Below are 17,310 nucleotides of genomic sequence, written 5' to 3'. Positions count from 1 at the left end.
TTCAGAATGGCTATAATCATACCAATTATACAGGACACTCAATTTAAAGACATGTATATTAAAAGTAAATGGGTAGAGGAAAACATGTTGTGCTAACACCAATCAAAAGAAAGCAGAAATAGCTGTGTTGATTTCAGACAGCAGACTTCTTTAAAGCAAGAAAAGTTGTTAGGGATAAAGGGATTACATAATGATAAAGGGGTGGTATTTGGAGGTTGCTAAGAGAGCAGATCTTAAAAGTTCTCCCCACAAGAAAAAAATTGTAACTGTGATGATGGCTGACTAGAGTTAATTGTATTCATTTCACAATATATACAAATATCAAATCAAGTTGTACACCTGAAGCTTTAATGTAATGTTGCATGTCAATTATATCTCACTTTCAAAAATGAATAACTCAAGTTTCCTCCTTAGGAAACTACAAAAGGAATAGCAAATTAAATAAAAACTAAAATAGAATAAAAGATAATTAGAGCAGAAATAAATGAACCCAAACCCAGAAATCAGTAGAAAAGCTGGTTCTTTGTAATCAGTAAAATTAATAGGTCTTTAACTAGACTAATCAAAAAAGAGAGGACACATGGGGCGCTTCGGTGACTTAGTTGGTTAAGCATCCGACTCTTAGTTTCAGCTCAGGTCATGATCTCATGGTTTCGTGGGTTTGAGCCCTGCATCCAGCTCTGTGCTGGCAGTGTGGAGCCTTCTTGGGATTCTCTGTCTCTCTTTTCTCTGCCCCTCCCCTACTTGCACTGTCTCTGTCTCTCTCAAAATAAATATATAAACTTCAAAAAAAATTTTAAAAAGGACACAAATTACTAATGTCAGAAATGAAAGGAAATCATACCCAACCTTTGACATTAAAAGGGTAATAAAGGAATACTATGAACAACTCTGTTCCCCTGAATTTGATAGCCTGGATGAGAAGAACCAGTTCCTTGAAAGATACAGTTTGCCAAACTCACACAAGAAGAAATAGCCAATCTGAATAGGCCTATATCTAATAAATTGAATCAGGGCACCTGTGTGGCTCTGTTGGTTAAATGTCCAACTTCCTCTCAGGTCATGATCTTGGGTTTGAGCCCCGTGTCAGGCTCTGTGCTGACAGCTCAGAGCCTGGATCCTGCTTCACATTCCATGTCTCCTTCTCTGCTCCTCCCTTGCTCACACTCTGTGTATGTCTCTGAAATAAATAAACATTAAATAAAAATATTAAAAAAAGAAATTGAATCAATAGTTAATCACCTTTCTGGATTCTACTCCTGAAATCATTATTGCACTATATGCTAACTAACTTGGATGTAAATTTTAAAAAAATAATAAAATAATCATCTTTCAAGATAGAAAGCACTGGGCCCAGCTGTCTTCTTTGGGGAATTCTACCAAACACTTAAGGAAGGGATAAGAACAGTTCTCCACAGTATGTTTCATAGAATGGAAGCAGAGGGAATACTTCATTCTGTGAGGCCTACATTATCCTAATACCAAAACCAGACAAAGACATTGCAAGATAAAATTACAGACCAATATCTTTCACGAATGTAGATGCAAAGGTCCTCAAAATAGTAGCAAATTGAATCCAGCAATGTATAAAAAGAATTATATACTATAACCAAGCAAGATGTATTCCAGGTCTGCAAGCCTGGCTCAGCATTTGAAAATCAGTTAATGGAATCCATCACAGTAACAGGCTAAAGAAAGAAAATCACTTGGTGGCATTTGGAAGTTGCTAAGAGAGCAGATCTTAAAAGTTCCCCTCGCAAGAAAAAAATTATAACAGTGGTGATAGCTGAGTAGAGGTAATTGGGTTCATACAAAGATGCAGAAAACGCATTTAGGGGCGCCTGGGTGGCTTAGTCGGTTGAGCTTCCGATTTTCGCTTAGGTCATGATCTCGCGGTTTGTGGGTTCGAGCCCCGCGTCGGGCTCTGTGCTGACTGCCAGCTCAGAGCCTGGAGCCAATTTCGGAGTCTGTGTCTCCCTCCCTCTCTGACCCTCCCCTGCTCATGCTGTCTCTCTCTCTCCTAGAAGTAAATTTAAAAAAATATTAAAAAAAAAAAAGAAAAGAAAACGCATTTGGCAAAACCCAGCGCTTATTCATGATAAAAACTGAGTGAACTAGGAATAGAGGGGGACTTCCTTGCTTGATAAAGCAGAATATCAATAAAAACCCCTCAGCTGGGGTGCCTGGGTGGCTCAGTTGCTTTAGCATCCACGTCTTGATTTTGGCTCAAGTCAAGATTTCATGGTTCATGGTGAATTGGAGCCCTGTGTCAGGCTCTGCCCTGACAGTGCAGAGCCTGCCTGGGATTCTCTCTTTCCTTCTCTCTGCCTCTCTGCCTGCTCACATTCTCTCTCTCTCTTTCTCTGTCAATCAATCAATCAATCAATCAATAAACAAACTTAAAAAACTTAGACACACACACAGCTAACATCATACATAATGGGGAGGAGCTCAAAGCTTTCTCTGTAAGAACAGATATAAGGAAAGGATGACTCCCCTCACCTATCCTTTTCAACATTGTAGTGGAAGTTCTAGCTAATGCAATAAGAAAAGGAAATAAAAGGTATACAGATTGGGAAGGGAAAAAAAAACTATCATTCATAGATAACATGGTTGTCTATGTAGAGCATGGAAGGGTGCCTGGTTGGCTCAGTCAATGGAGCATTCAACTCTTGATTTCAGGGTTGTGAGTTTCAGCCCCACCCTCTGGGTATAGAGATTTCTTAAAAATAAAATCTTAAAAAATATTTTTAAGGGGAAAATTTTAAAAAAATCCAAAAGAATTAACAAGCTTCCCCCTCTCCCACCAAGTAAAACCCTGGAAGTAATAGGCAGTTGTAGAAAGGTTCATGATACAAGGTCAGTATGTGAAAGTCCATGACTTTCCTATATAATGTCACTGAACAAGTGGAATTTGAAATAAGGTGTGCCTAGGTGGCTTAAGCGGTTAAGCATCCAACTTCAGTTCAGGTCATGATCTGAGGGTTTGTGGGTTCAAGCCCCATGTTGGGCTCTGTGCTGACAGCTTGAAGCCTGGACCCTGCTTCAGCTTCTGTATCTCCCTCTCTCTGCCCCTCCTTCACTTGCGTTCTCTCTTTCTCAAAAATAAACATTAAAAAAGCAAGACAAAAAACAATACCATTTACATTAGCACCCCCCAAGTTAAATAGTTCAAGTATAAAACAAAATATGTATAAAATCTATATGAAGAAAACTACAAAACAATGATAAAAGAAATCAAAGAAGAACTAAACAAGTGGAGAGATATACAATATTGTCAAGATGTCAGTTCTTCTCAAGTTGATCAATAGATTGAATACAGTTTCAAAATATCAGCTTATGGGGCACCTGGGTAGCTCAGTCAGTTCAGTGTCTGACTTTGGCTCATGATCTCACAGTTCATGAGTTCGAGCCCTGCATTGGGCTCTCTGCCGTCAGCATGGAGCCTGCTTCAGATTCTCTCCCTTTCTCTCTGTCCCTCCCCCCTCTCAAAAATTAAGGAAAAAAAAAAACATTAAAAAGAATACCATCAAGTTATTTTGTGGCTATTGACAAACTGGATCTAGTGTATAAGGAGAGACAAAAAAAGACCCAGAATAGCCAACACATTGGAGGAGATGAATAAAGTTGGAAGACTGACACTATCTGACTTGAGGACTCACTGTAAAACTACAGTGATCAAGACAGTGAGGTGTTGGCAAATATACAAAGAATTCTTCAAACTCAACAATAAAGAAACAAACACTCTGACTGAAAAATGGTCCAAAGACCTTAACAGACTCCTCAACAGAGAAGACATAGAGATGGGGAATGAGCAAATGAAAAGATGCTCCACATTCATATGTCATCTGGGAAATGCCAATTAAAACAACAATGAGGTACCACTACCTGCCAATGAGAATGGCCACAATCTAGAATACTGACAACACTAATCACTGGTGAAGATGTGGAGCAGCAGGAACCCTCATCACTGCTGGTGGGAAGACAGAACGATGCAGCCACCTTGGAAGACAGTTTGGCGGTTTCTTACAAAACTACACACGCTCTTACCGTACAACCCAGCAATCACATTCTTTGGTATTTACCCAAAGGAAATGAAAACATGTCCACACAGAAACCTGCACAGAGTTGTTTGCAGAAGCTTTATTCATAATTGCCAAAATTTAGAAGCAACCAAGATGTCCTTCAGTAGGTAAACAGATAAATAAACTGGTTCATCCACTCAGTGGAATATTTCAACAAAAGAAATGAGCTGTCAAGTCAAGAAAAGACATGGAAGAAACTTAATTCCATATTACTAAATGAAGTCAATATGAAAGGTTACTGTATGATTACAACTATATGACATTCCAGAAACCTGTGGAGACAGTAGAAGGATCAGTGGTTGCCTGGGGCTGAGGGGTGGGTGGGGGGAAGGATGAATAGCAGAGCACAGAGGATTTTTAGAGCAGTGAAAATGCTCTAGAATATCATAATGATGGATATATATTATTATACATTTGTCCAAACCCATAGAATATACACCAAGAGTGAACCATAACAAACTGGGTGATTATTATGTATCCATATAGTTCATTAGTTGAAACCAGTGTATCACCCTGGTGGAGGATGTTCAGAATGGGGGTTGGGGGCGGTTTGCTGTGCATGTGTCAGGGCAGGGTGTCTGTAGGAACTCTGTCTATCTTGCCCTCAATTTTGCTGTGAACCCGAAACTGCTCTAAGAAGTATATAAAGCTTTAATTAAGTAAAATAAAAGAAGTGGGGAGAAAAAAACCCTGGAAAATAAATCTGCATGCCCAGATGGTTTCACTGACACATTTTGTCACTTAAAAAAGAAATAGCACCAATTTTATATAGTCTCTCTCATGTATTTTTAACTTTTTATTTTGAGATTTTAGTCTTATAAGTTATAGCAGTAGTACATAGAATTCATTCAATCTCCTGCAATAACATCTTATATAACCATAGTACATTATCAAACTATTTTCCATATATTCTTAATTACAATTATTGTGCTAAAAATGTAAAGAGCTCAAAAGTATATGAAGTAAAAAATAAAATCTTCCTCCCACCCACCCCAAGCTAAATAAATAAATCACTATTAATAATTTGGGCATCCCTCCAGACATTTCCTGGAGGAAGATGTATACACCTTGACACATGCATAGTTTTATTTATTTGTTGTTACCAGAATTAGATCATTCTTTATGTATATAGTTTTTCAACTCGCTGCTTTTACATAATAGGATATCATGAACCTATGTTAAGTGATAACCATCCCTTACCTTCCAAATACCAGGGCATTGTTTAGGACCAACAGTATTCTGTAGTAATGATTTATGGCAGCATATTTACTTTTTTTTTTTTTTTTTGATGAAAAATTAGATTGTCTCCCATTATTTGCTGTTATATGTAATGTGCATTGCTTATCCTTGTTGCTGTGACCTTAAGGAGTTACTGAATGATTTTGAGAATAGGCTTTTAGAAACTGTGGTTGGAGAGGTGCCTAGGTGGGTCAGTCAGTTAAGCATCCAACTCTTGATTTCGGTTCGGGTCCTGATCTCACAGTTTGCGGGTTCAAGCCCCGCATCAGTCTCTGCGCTGACAGTGTGGAGCCTACTTGGGATTCTCTGTCTCCTCTCTAAATAAACAAACAAACAAACAAACAAACAACAAAAAAAAGAAACTGTGGTTGGGACTTGGAGATATCATTGAGATTTTGTATTTGTGACTTTGGTTTGCAGCAATGGAGGTCAACATGTGCAGCACCTGGCAGGCTGGTTAGAACAGCTACCAGCCCACACACCACAAGAGAAGGATGGGCCCTGGCATTTTCCCAAAGTCCCCCAGGTGCCTGGATTCTCAGCAAGGATGAGCATTAGTCTGTCTGAGATTCCCCTCAGCTCTCAGATCAGTGTTACCCCAGTTTTGTGCAGCTAGGTAGGGAGTTTGGCTCTCCTATTTATCTCTTTAGTGTTTACTGAACTTGAGTTCAGAAAACTTGGATTTGAGTCCTTTTTTATTAGCTTATTAGTTCTGTATCTACGTTCTGTTTTGGAATTCTACCTTGCTCTTTGTGTGGGTAGAAGTGTTGCATCCAGTGGTGTGTTGGGTTAGTGTGTAGTTGGATGAGTGAAACATGGTAACTGGTTACATGCTGGTTGTGTTCAGCTGGTTCACAGAAACATGAAGCAAGGAGGTAATGTTTCATCTCTGAATGCTCTTTGACACCTTCACCATGTAAATGTTCATTTGAAATGAAAACGTAAGAAGGAGCCGTTTCTAGGAAATTAATACTTAATTTTTAAATATCCTAGGGGCGTCTGGGTGGCTCAATCGGTTGAGCGTCCAGCTTTGGCTCAGGTCATGATCTCATGGTTCGTGGGTTCGAGCCCCGCGTTGGGCTCTGTGCTGACAGCCAGCTCAGAGCCTGGAGCCTGTCTTCACATTCTGTGTCTTTCTCTCTGACCCTCCCCTGCTCACACTGTCTCTCTCTCTCAAAAAAAATAAAATAAATAAATAAATGAAATATCCTGGAAAACCAAATGCTCTGCTCTTAAATGGGGATTTATCAGTTTTAGTTTAGTGTTAACAATATTTAGTTTTCATTTAAGTTTGTCTTAATTACATATTTTCATATATTTCAGGGGAAACATTTTTTAGTAGATACTTCTATAAAAAATAGATGTGCTTTAAAGTTGTTCATAAATTAAAAATTAATAAGCTGGATTGTACAATTCTATCCTGGTCCAGACTGGGGTCTGTGAGTGTCCAGTGAGCAGGTAGGACACGGACAGTGCACCCCAAGGGCCATGGCAATTAGTAGGGGATACAAGGATACAAACTAATACACATTCTGCAGAAAGATTCAAATTAAGACTGGTTTTCTGTAGGGTTGGTGGGGGGGGGAAATAAGGGACAGAGGGATAAATAAAGTGCAGATGAAATAAATAAGATAGGCTCAATGGGGAGGGCTGGACTGAATGAGCTGTGATTAAAGCAGTGCAGACCTGCTGGGAGCTTGTGATGGTCTGGCCTCGTGCTTCCCTGACCCCAGACTTGTCTTCTGTAGGATGCTATATTAATGCCCGAGGCTTTCAGTGAGTCTTAGCTTAGATGTGAGACATTCAGTGTTGTCGGGTGTTTTGACACAACAAATCCTGCAGTCAAGAGTTCATATAGGGGCACTTGGAGGCTCAGACAGTTAAGCATCCGACTTCAGCTCAGGTCATGATCTCACAGTTCATGAGTTCAAGCCCTGGTCAGTCTGTCTGCTGTCAATGCAGAGCTGCTTCAGATCCTTTCTCCTCTCTGCCCCTCCCTGACTCTCTCTTTGCAGAGTTCATATGAAGAAGATACTTGGCAAAGCACCACTCAGTGATAGCCGCTTGTGTCTCCTGGTTCCCAGCAGCCCGCCCCCATGCTTGTCTGGTTGGGGCAAGGGCTGGAAAACTGAGGAAGGCTTACAAAACATTAAAACTTTCTGTTGAAGAAAGTCTGCCCAAACAGGCTACCAGTGGAAACTGTAATATATATTTCTGGTCTAAATAAAGTCTCTAAAGCATGACAGATTCACTTTGGGTGTGCCAAGTTCTCTCTAGGAAACTGAGTGTGCACATAGATTGAGAAGTGTTTCCATGAAGACGCACTTCCTGTCTTGTTCCTGGTGGTTTAATTCATTTTTAGGTTGTTCTTCTTTTGGTGATTTGTCAGAACAGCCGTCCCTGTGCTGGAGTTGTTGCTCGGGGGCGTGCTTTGGCCCGAGACCAGCTCTTCCCAGCTCGAACCAGCACAGGAGTCGCTCTGGGATCGTGGTAAAATGCAGGCTCACGTTTGTTCAAGAGTGTGGCCCCAGATGCTGCTTTTTTTTTTTTAACTGTAAAAATCTTTATTTTTGAATTTTTTTATTAAATGTTTTTAGAGACCGCATTTCTGATAGGCTCTTAGGGAATACCAAATGCAGTTTTTAAACATTAAAGTATTATTGACCCACAGTAAAAGTCTCTCTTCCGGTGTGTAGGCCTAGCAGGTTTTGACCAGCACGTGCCTCGTGGGCTGCCACCTCCGCAAAGGAGCAGCGTCGTTACCCCTCAGGTTCCCTGGTTCCCCTCTGTACTCAGCCGTTTCTCAGCCGCCTCCTGGCAGCCACTGTCTGCTCTGTCCCTACAGTTTTACCCTTTCCAGACGGTCATACAAATGGAGTAATTCAGCGTGTAGCCCTGTGAGCCTGGCTTCTTTCCAGTAGTCATGCGAGCTCTATCCAAACTCTTGTGTGTGTCAGTGCTTTGTTCCTCTTTACTGCTGACTAGTATTCCGTTGTGTGGATGCATCATAGATACTACTGTTTCAAGGTTCTCCATTATGAATTTTTAATCCAAAAAGTTTGGAACTCTGGAGGAAATATAATGGTCTTTTTCCACTGTCGTTTTAGGTGACATCACTCAGAAAGGATATGAAAAGAAACGGGCAAAACTGCTTGCGCGCTATATCCCGCTTGTTCAAGGTAAAGTCAGCTTACTCAGCTGTTTTCTAAGTCATTTTTCTCACTAAACTTGACTTAAAGATTGGTTTTAGAGTTTAACATTGGTATGTTTCCTATTTATTAGCTTTTTGTGATAATGGCAATGTTCTGTAACCATTAGCCATGTTTGGCTATTGTGCACTTGAAATATGGCCGGTGTAACTGAGAGACTGAATTTTTAATTCAATTGTAATTAATTAAGCTTAAATAGCAAGAAAGTCCTCCAACATGATTAAAAAAAAAAAAACAGTAGAAAAATGGGGCTGAAGACTTGAATCACTATTTTGTAAACGGAAACCCTACTAGTCTATAAGCAAACAAAAAAAGGTTTAACCTCAGTAGTAATCAGAGAAATATGGATTAAAACCATAACCTACCTTGGGTTGTTGGAGGGGATTCAAACAGTGGGTTGTGGACAGCTGGTAAAGCCAACGAGGGGCAGAGCTGACCAGCAGCCATCCTTGAGGTGCACGCCTGTTCTGGACAGACTCGTTACATTTGGACCTTGTCCTCTCTCTGTGCACAAGAGTGTTTGTTACATCCCTGAAGTTCCAAGAACTGGCATGTCCATCGGCAGAGTGCACCCAGTGGACAGCTTGAAGACCGACATGCGGCAGCAAGGATGAATCTCGTAAACACAATGGGGAGTGGAGGAAACAATATAGGGAATATAACCTGAAAAAAACACGCCCGACTGTGCTGTTGAGGACTCTTGTGTAGTTGGTAAAGAAAGACAAGAAAATTGTTTTCACCAAAGTCAGCCTGCCATGTCCTCATGGTGGGAGGTGGCTGCGGGGGCTCTGAAGGCACTCACGTGTTTATTTCCTTCCCAGGGCAGTTTTCACGTCCGTTTTCTCCTGTGTGATAGTTTGTAAACTGAACACATCCTTTATACTGCCTATGTCAGCATGATATATTTTAAAATAAATCAACAATAAAAAGAGGATGAAGAGGCTTGTTATGTACTGACTTTCATTAATCCAAAGCCAAAGAAAAGCAAACTGGAATTGCTGGAATTGAAGGGAACTGTTAAAAGTGTCTTAAAGCCCATGTGATAAATGTCACCAGAACTGTCAGACTAGGTGACACAACTGTAGCATCTCCAGCCCAAGCAGGGTGGGACAGCATTGCTCGCCATGCCTGTTCTGATGCCACTCTGTTCTGGTGGCCACTGCCGCCGCAGTGTGACGGGAGGGCAGGCAGGGTGGATGCTGGAGACGATCGTCTGCACTGAGAGATGGTGTCATTGTGGTCCTTGGAAACACAGGTGGCTTCTTGCTCACCCGTTAGACTTAGTAAGAGTTTTTGGTTTGATAGAAGACAGATGTGCAAGGATCAATAGCTTTTATCTGACAGTATTTTAATGAGAAAACTTACATTTGTAATGACAATAAACTGTCAAATGCTTATTAATACATTTAGCACAAAAGCCACAGAACCTGTATTAGAATCATAAAATCTATTTGAAAGAAATAGCCAAGACCCTAAAATATGAAGAAAGATACTAATTTCCTAAATGGAAAAAGTTAGTATCATGAAATGTCAGTTCACAGATTAATCTGTGAATGTTGTGTAGTCCAATCTGAATACCACTGGCTGATTTTTAAAATTTCTAAACCCAGTTTAAGGAGAAAACCCAGTTCTGAGAGTAGGCAATACATTGTTGAAAAAGAACCCTAGTGAGAAAGGGCCGGCCTTCAGGGTGGTAGACCTGACTGTGTGGGCATACAGTCACCGCAAGAGGGTGCTGGGTGTTTGGGGCAGAAGAGCTAGTCCGCCGAAGGGCGGGTGTCTGGGAGCGCTGCAGGCAGCGCGGAGGAGGGGGCCGCACCTTATAGCGGGGGTCGGCCCTATGCAGGGCTGGGACCCTCTTCCTCTCTACCATTAGCCAACAGGGACTTGAGAAAGATTAAAGCTCTAAGTATGTGATTATAAAATACTGTAACATTCAGGATATCTGAATGACTTCAGAGTGGGGTTTATAAGATGGGAGACCTGGAAGTTAGAAAGTAAAAGAAAGCGGGTACGTGTCGTTCCCTAGAAATGAAAATATTTCAGAATGGCTGAGCTGCCACCAGCCGGGCCCTGCTCTCAGGCGTGGGCACAGGCCAGGGTCGTGTCCCCAGCAGAGCGAGTCTTCCTGCAGGTCTTCTTCAAGAACTTGTTAGCTGGATGAAATGAATAGAAATTCAAGGGAGAGGAAACATGGATGGACAATAAACATTAAATTATGTTCACCCCACTAACAGGTGTGGAAGTGCAAATTAAAGCAAACCATTTTCGTCCTATGAGATTGGCACAATTCTAAACAACTGTTTTTAGCATCCAGTGCTGAAAAGGATGTGAGGAAATAGCACTTTCGTGCATTGCTTGTGGGCATGCATGTTGCTGTAACTTTTTTAGAAAATTACTTCTTGGTAACTGTAAAAATTAAAAATGTACCTGCTCTTTCATGTGATAATTTCACAGTGGGCTTGTAATCTTTGTGGAATAAGTGAATCTCAAAGAATAAAAACACCCGTATTTTGGAATGCAAGTTTAGGATGCCCATAAGCAAATATACGACTTTGCGACGTGCCTGTTTATAATCCATAATGCACAAGGCTCTGTGTATTCTCCATTATGGACTTTGGAGTAATTTTATCCAGTCATAAGAAACAAAATGCCAGTTGCAGTGCTGACCAGTTTTAGTCTTCGTGTGTGTGTATGTATATGCTCAAATTTTGAAGAGCTAAACACCGATTTCCAGAAGGAGTCTTCCCATCGTCTAGCTCTGTGTCACTAACCGCCCCAAAGTGTAGTGCCTGAGGAGCACTGATGGCGTCCATTCTGCCCACACATCTGCGGTCTGGCCTGGCGGTGCTGCTGAGTCCGGGCCGCCGTAGCCCCTGCGGTCCTTGTACGTGTCCTCGTGGTGTGTTGTGTCAGTGAATCTCCAGGTCACGCAGGGTTGCTCTGCCACACTGTGCTCAGCAGTGGGTTGGAGGCAGGGATAGACGGCCTCTTTTCAGGAGGTGATAAGGGCTGGAGGAGCCCACGGGGCTGGAATGCCTGCTGGCTGTTTTTATGAGGCGTCTTGAACCAGAGACTAAATCTAAACTTACTGCTTTGCTGCAGCTTGACAGAAGGCTTTGCTTTGTGCTGTTCTCTAATGTCAGCCAGTCAGAGCTCAAGCAACACCAGGGGTTCTGTTTCATGACCCTGTGTGCTTGGGCCCCGGCCCTTTACTCCCCATACCGTGTCCTCAGGACCTGTGTGGTCAGGGGCTGTGGGCTTGGCGGCAGTGTGGCGCGCCGTCCAGAGCTTGGGTTTGGAGACAGCAAGCAGGCGTCACAGGCTGAGGTCATCAGTGCCTGAGGTCTCTGCACCCCATGCTCTGTGACTGTCATTATCACATGCACCCCTCACTTCTCCACTGTCCTACGTTTCTGCCTGTGTCCAAGGACAACTGGTTATGCCCCAGTGACTGCTTAGTGGGACGTTTCTCACTGAGTTTGTTGACATCATGGACAGTGCCAGGAAGTGACACAGGCCTTTTCAGATTCAGGAAACGTTTATGATGCAGAAACATTCTTTTAAAAACTCTTCCCAAGAGAGTCTGCCCTAAGTGGCTGCATGTATTGTGCTGATGGCCTTGGAGATGTTGTGTGATGGTCACCCTTTTTGGGGATGGTGGACTGTGAGGCAGGGCAGGCTGGGCACTTTTGAGAGAGAGAGTCGGAAGGGGACATTCGCCACATTCACCACAGGGTGTATGTGCACAGATCATTATTTTTGATAAGGTGCATGCTATGTAGTAACATAGAAATATGTGCTGTTTTAAATGGATTTTTCCATCATCAGGAAAGCAAATTGTTTACACAAGATACTCCTACAAAATTGTGTTGCAGGAGTAGATCCATCCCTACAAGCCGAGAATCGCATCCCAGGGCCCTCACAAACCACAGCCTCAGCGCCCAAACAGCAGAAGCCACGGCCCACCAACTCCCGGGACGAACGCTTCCGGTCAGGTAGGTAGGGGCCAGAGGGGGCAGGCGTCAGCGTGTGGACCGGCTTTCAGTTCTTTGTTCTTTGCTGTAAATGTTCTTTGCTCTCTGAAGCAACTGTTTTCATTTGAATGATAATTTTCTATATCATGATATTTTTCAAGAGAAAATTTAACCTCCTCATAACCACAGTGTCTCTTAGTGTAACCTGCAAGATAGGTACTCTAAAATCTCTGGAGAAATGTCCTTCCACCCCAGTTAGTATAATTTCTTTAAACATTTTTGTCCACTTTTCTACCTCAAACTTGGGGTTGGTTGGTATTAGTAATTTTTGTACATTATGGAGCAGCTTTACTACTCTAAGTGTTTTTAATATTTTTTTTTTCTAATTTGGAGATTTTCTTCTAATTAGATTTCTGCCACTGTCAGTATTTTTATAAGTATTTAAAGTGTCTATGGGGGTGCCTGGGTGGCTCAGTCAGTTCAGCGTCTGACTTCGGCTCAGGTCATGATCTCATGGTTCGTGGGTTCGAGCCCCATGTCGGGCTCTGTGCTGACAGCTCAGAGCCTGGAGCCTGTTTCAGATTCTGTGTCTCCCTCTCTCTCTGACCCTCCCCTGTTCACGCTGTCTCTCTCTCTCTCAGAAATAAATAAAACATTAAAAAAAATTTTTAAATAAATTGTCTATGATATTTGAATTATCAGGTTGCCCATTGAAAAAATTAATGTTTTCAGTTGTAGGTTACATGTCAGTAAGTTTTGGGTACTCTGCTTCACCTGTTTAACAACATTTCCACCATTGTGTGATTGTATATTTCCTTTCCATTTAAGCTCTTTTGGTAAGCCTTTTTTTTTAAATAAAGAAAAACTTTCAACAGAGGTAAAGAAACGGCCCCTGTTTTAAGAATATCTAAGAAAGATGTTAAGATTTAAAAAATTGTTTTTAATGTTTTATTTATTTCTAGGAGAGAGAGAGAGAGAGAGAGACAGCGTGAGCAAGGGAGGGTCAGAAAGAGAGGGAGTCACAGACTGAAACAGGCTCCAAGCTCTGAGCTGGCAGTCAGCACGGAGCCCGACGTGGGGCTCGAACCCACGAACCGCGAAATCATGACCTAAGCAAAAGTCGGACGCTTAACTGACTAAACCACCCAGGCGCCCCTAGATGTTAAGATTTTAAAAATTATGTTAACATGGTAGTGTAATGAAGTGATTTGAAAAATTTTTGATCAGGTAATTTCTTATGAATTTAATGTAGATAGTCACATGCACATATAGATACCCACATGCAGATTCTTGCACATGCTTGTGGATAGTCACATGTGCATGCAGACACCTGCATGCAGATACTTGCACCGGCACACAAATACTTGCACACTGAAACCTGCACATCCACGCAGATACCTGCATACACACTCTACAGATACTGGCATGTGCTTGCAGATATTCACTCGCAAATACTCACATGCACACGCAGATACTTGCACACGCAGGCGTGCACTCTGTGAATTGGGTCAGAGTAAAGGTCCCCTTCCCCTCCCTGTCTTCCTTATTTTCCTGCTCCCCCATCCTCTGCTCCCCATCTGTTTCCATATGACTGATGTTAATAAACTGTATATTCTAGGGGCGCCTGGGTGGCTTAGTCGGTTAAGCGTCCAACTTTCGCTCAGGTCATGATCTCGCGGTTCGTGGGTTCGAGCCCCGCATCGGGCTCTGTGCTGACTGCCAGCTCAGAGCCTGGAGCCTGTTTCAGTCTGCGACTCCCTCTCTCTCTGACCCTCCCCTGCTCACGCTGTCTCTCTCTCTCTCTCCTAGAAATAAATAAAAAAAATTAAAAAATTAAAAAAAAAAAACTGTATATTCTAGCTCTAATTCTAGTTCTAATTCATTATTTTTTGCATACAAGACCTTTATCATTGCCGTTATAGCTTTGCTAGTATTTTCTGTAGGGCTTTGTCTTGTCTATGCATTCTCTTCAAGTAGCTTTTGAAGACTAAAGGTTTTTAATTTATTTTTTAAAGTTTTATTTGTTTTAAATATTTAACTTATTGTTTAATTTACATCCAAGTTAGATAGCATATAGTGCAACAATGATTTCAGGAGTAGATTCCTTACTGCCCCTTACCCATTTAGCCCATCCCCCCTCCCACACCCCCTCCAGCAACCCTCTGTTAGTTCTCTATATTTAAGAGTCTCTTATGTTTTGTCCTCCTCCCTGTTTTTATATTATTTTTGCTTCCCTTCCCTTATATTCATGTGTTTAGCATCTTAAAGTCCTCATATGAGTGAAGTCATATGATATTTGTCTTTCTCTGACTAATTTTACTTATCATAATATCCTCCAGTTCCATCCATATAGTGGTAAATGGCAAGATTTCATTCTTTTTGATGGCTGAGTAATACTCTATTGTATATATGTACCACATCTTCTTTATCCATTCATCCATCCATGGACATTTAGATTCTTTCCATACTTTGACTATTGTCAATAGCACTGCTATAAACATTGGGGTGCATGTGCTCCTTTGAAACAGCACACCTGCATCCCTTGGGTAAATACCTAGTAGTACAATTGCTAGGTCATAGGGTAGTTCTATTATTAATTTTTTGAGGAACCTCCCCACTGTTTTCTAGAGTGGCTGCACCAGTGAGCATTCCCACCAGCAATCCAGAAGAGATCCTCTTTCTCCCCATCCTCGCCAACATCTGTTGTTGCGTGAGTTGTTAATGTTAGCCATTCTGACAGGTGTGAGGTGGTATCTCATTGTGGTTTTGATTTGTATTTCCTTGATGATGAGTGACATTGAGCATTTTTTCATTTGTCAGTTGGCCATCTGGATGTCTTCTTTGGAGAAGTGTCTATTCATATCTTTTGCCCATTTTTTTCACTGGATTATTTGTTTTTTGGGGGGTATTGAGTTTGACAGTTCTTTATAGATTTTGGATACTTACCCCTTATCTGGTATGTCATTTGCAAATTATCTTCTCCCATTCCATTGGTTACCTTTTAGTTTTGCTGATTGTTTCCTTTGCCATGCAGAAGCTTTTTATTTTGATGAGGTCCCAATAGTTCATTTTAGTTTTTAATTTTTTTTTTAAGATTTTAAGTAATCTCTATGCCCAAAACGGGGCTTGAACCCACAACCCTGAGATCCAGTGTCGCACACTTCACTGCTTGAGCTAGCCAGATGTTTCCAGAAGTCCCACTTATCAGCTTTTTTTTTTTTTTTTTAAATGGACAGGGCTTTTGTTCATGTATCTAAGAAAATTTTGCCTTACCCAAGGTCACAAAGATTATCTGTTTTCTTCTAGAAGTTTTCTGCTTTTATGTTTTACCTTTAGGTCTCTGATCCATATTTTAGTTAATTTTACTATTAGTTCAAAATATAGCTCTTAGCTAATTTTTTCTGCACATGCACATCAGGTTGCCTCCACCAGACCCTACCTTTGTTACTCTGTCCAGAAGCAGCTGCAGCGTGGATATGCAATCTGTTTGCGGACTCTCTTCTGTGCTGTTGATGTAGTCATCTGTTTTCATGGCAAAACCCTGCCCTCGATGATTAGAGCTTAATAGTAATTGTTGAAATCAATAGTGTTCTTCCTCCACGTTTTGTTCCTTATTGCTCTTCTTTGTCTGTAATGTGACTTTTCCTCTGGCGCTTTTTTAAGATTTTTCTATCACTGGTTTTGAGTGATTTGATTATGATGTGGCTCAGCTTATGTAGTTTTATGTTTCTTGGGGTTTGTTGAGCTTCTTAGATTAGGCTTAGACCCCTATTGTGCTGCTGTTGTGTAGATTCTTAGTTCTGTGTTGTTCTATATGTGCTTGTGATTGTGTTTGTTTCTAAGACTGCAGTGGAGTCTACAGTGCGTGCTCCTAGTCACCGCCGTGTCTATTGCAGGGACTCCTGGCTCTGTCTCTCTCTCTCAAGCACTTCTTATGTCTGGGAATATTTTTGTTAGACCCTTATGTTGTTTAAATGATAATTTAATGGGTGTCAAGTTCTAGGTTCAACACGTTTTTCTTCAATACTAGGTTCTTTCTTGTACCCAGTGGTTACTATTGAGTAATAGGAGTCTATTTCTTGATCCTTTCCAGATGATTTACTCTTTCTCTGGAAGATTATAGAATTATCCTGTCTTTGATGTTTGTTAAAATTTTTTTAATTTTTAATTTTTTTAGAGAGAGTGCAAGTGAGTGAGCAAGGGAAGGGCAGAGAGAGAGAGAGAATTCCAAGCAGGCTCCACACTAAGCACAGAGCTTGACATGGGGCTGATCCTATGACCCTGGGATCATGATCTGGGCCAGAATCAAGAGTTAGATACTTACTGACTGAACCACCCAGGTGCCTTTGATGTTTACATTTTTTTTTTACTTTTTGTAATGTTTTTTTTTTGTTTTTTTTTTTAATTTCTGAGAGAGAGATTGAGAATGTGAGCAGGGGAGGGTCAGAGAGAGAGAGACACAGAATCTGAAACAGGCTCCGGGCTCTGAGCTGGCTGTCAGCACACAGCCCGACGCGAGGCTTGAACCCACGAACCGTGAGATCATGACCTGAGCCGAAGTCAGATGCCCAACTGACTGAGCCACCCAAGTGCCCCATAAATTTTATTTTAATACATCTAGGTGCAAATTTTTCATCTTTCCTGATTAGCACCCTGTGGACCATTTCAATGTAAGGTTTTTCAATGTTTTAAAAACTTTTTTTTTTTTAGAGAAAACTGTAAACATGTACATAAGTGGACTTTCTAGTGTAATAACCTCCTGGACTCATTGTCAGATGCATACCTCCCGGCCGTGCTCCA

The 17,310-nt window shown here is 41.4% G+C and overlaps 1 protein-coding gene across 4 annotated transcripts in view; it reads left to right on the top strand.

The window, feature by feature from the left end:
* The window catches only part of DIP2A (disco interacting protein 2 homolog A), a 111,161-nt gene that overhangs the window by 24,992 nt on the left and 68,859 nt on the right, over positions 1-17,310 (top strand). For all 4 annotated transcript variants that reach the window (XM_039222143.1, XM_039222142.1, XM_039222144.1 and 1 more), the window contains exons 2-3: positions 8,432-8,503; positions 12,412-12,531. In XM_039222143.1, the coding sequence (XP_039078074.1) occupies positions 8,432-8,503; positions 12,412-12,531 (192 nt within the window). The remainder of the gene's footprint in view (positions 1-8,431; positions 8,504-12,411; positions 12,532-17,310) is intronic.

Source organism: Hyaena hyaena, unplaced genomic scaffold, assembly GCF_003009895.1.
Source record: "Hyaena hyaena isolate Hyena2069 unplaced genomic scaffold, ASM300989v1 scaffold_1087, whole genome shotgun sequence".
NCBI classification, from domain to species: Eukaryota; Metazoa; Chordata; class Mammalia; order Carnivora; family Hyaenidae; genus Hyaena; species Hyaena hyaena.
The sequence above is the reverse complement of the archived record's forward strand: the minus strand, read 5'-3'. Positions and strand labels throughout refer to the sequence as shown.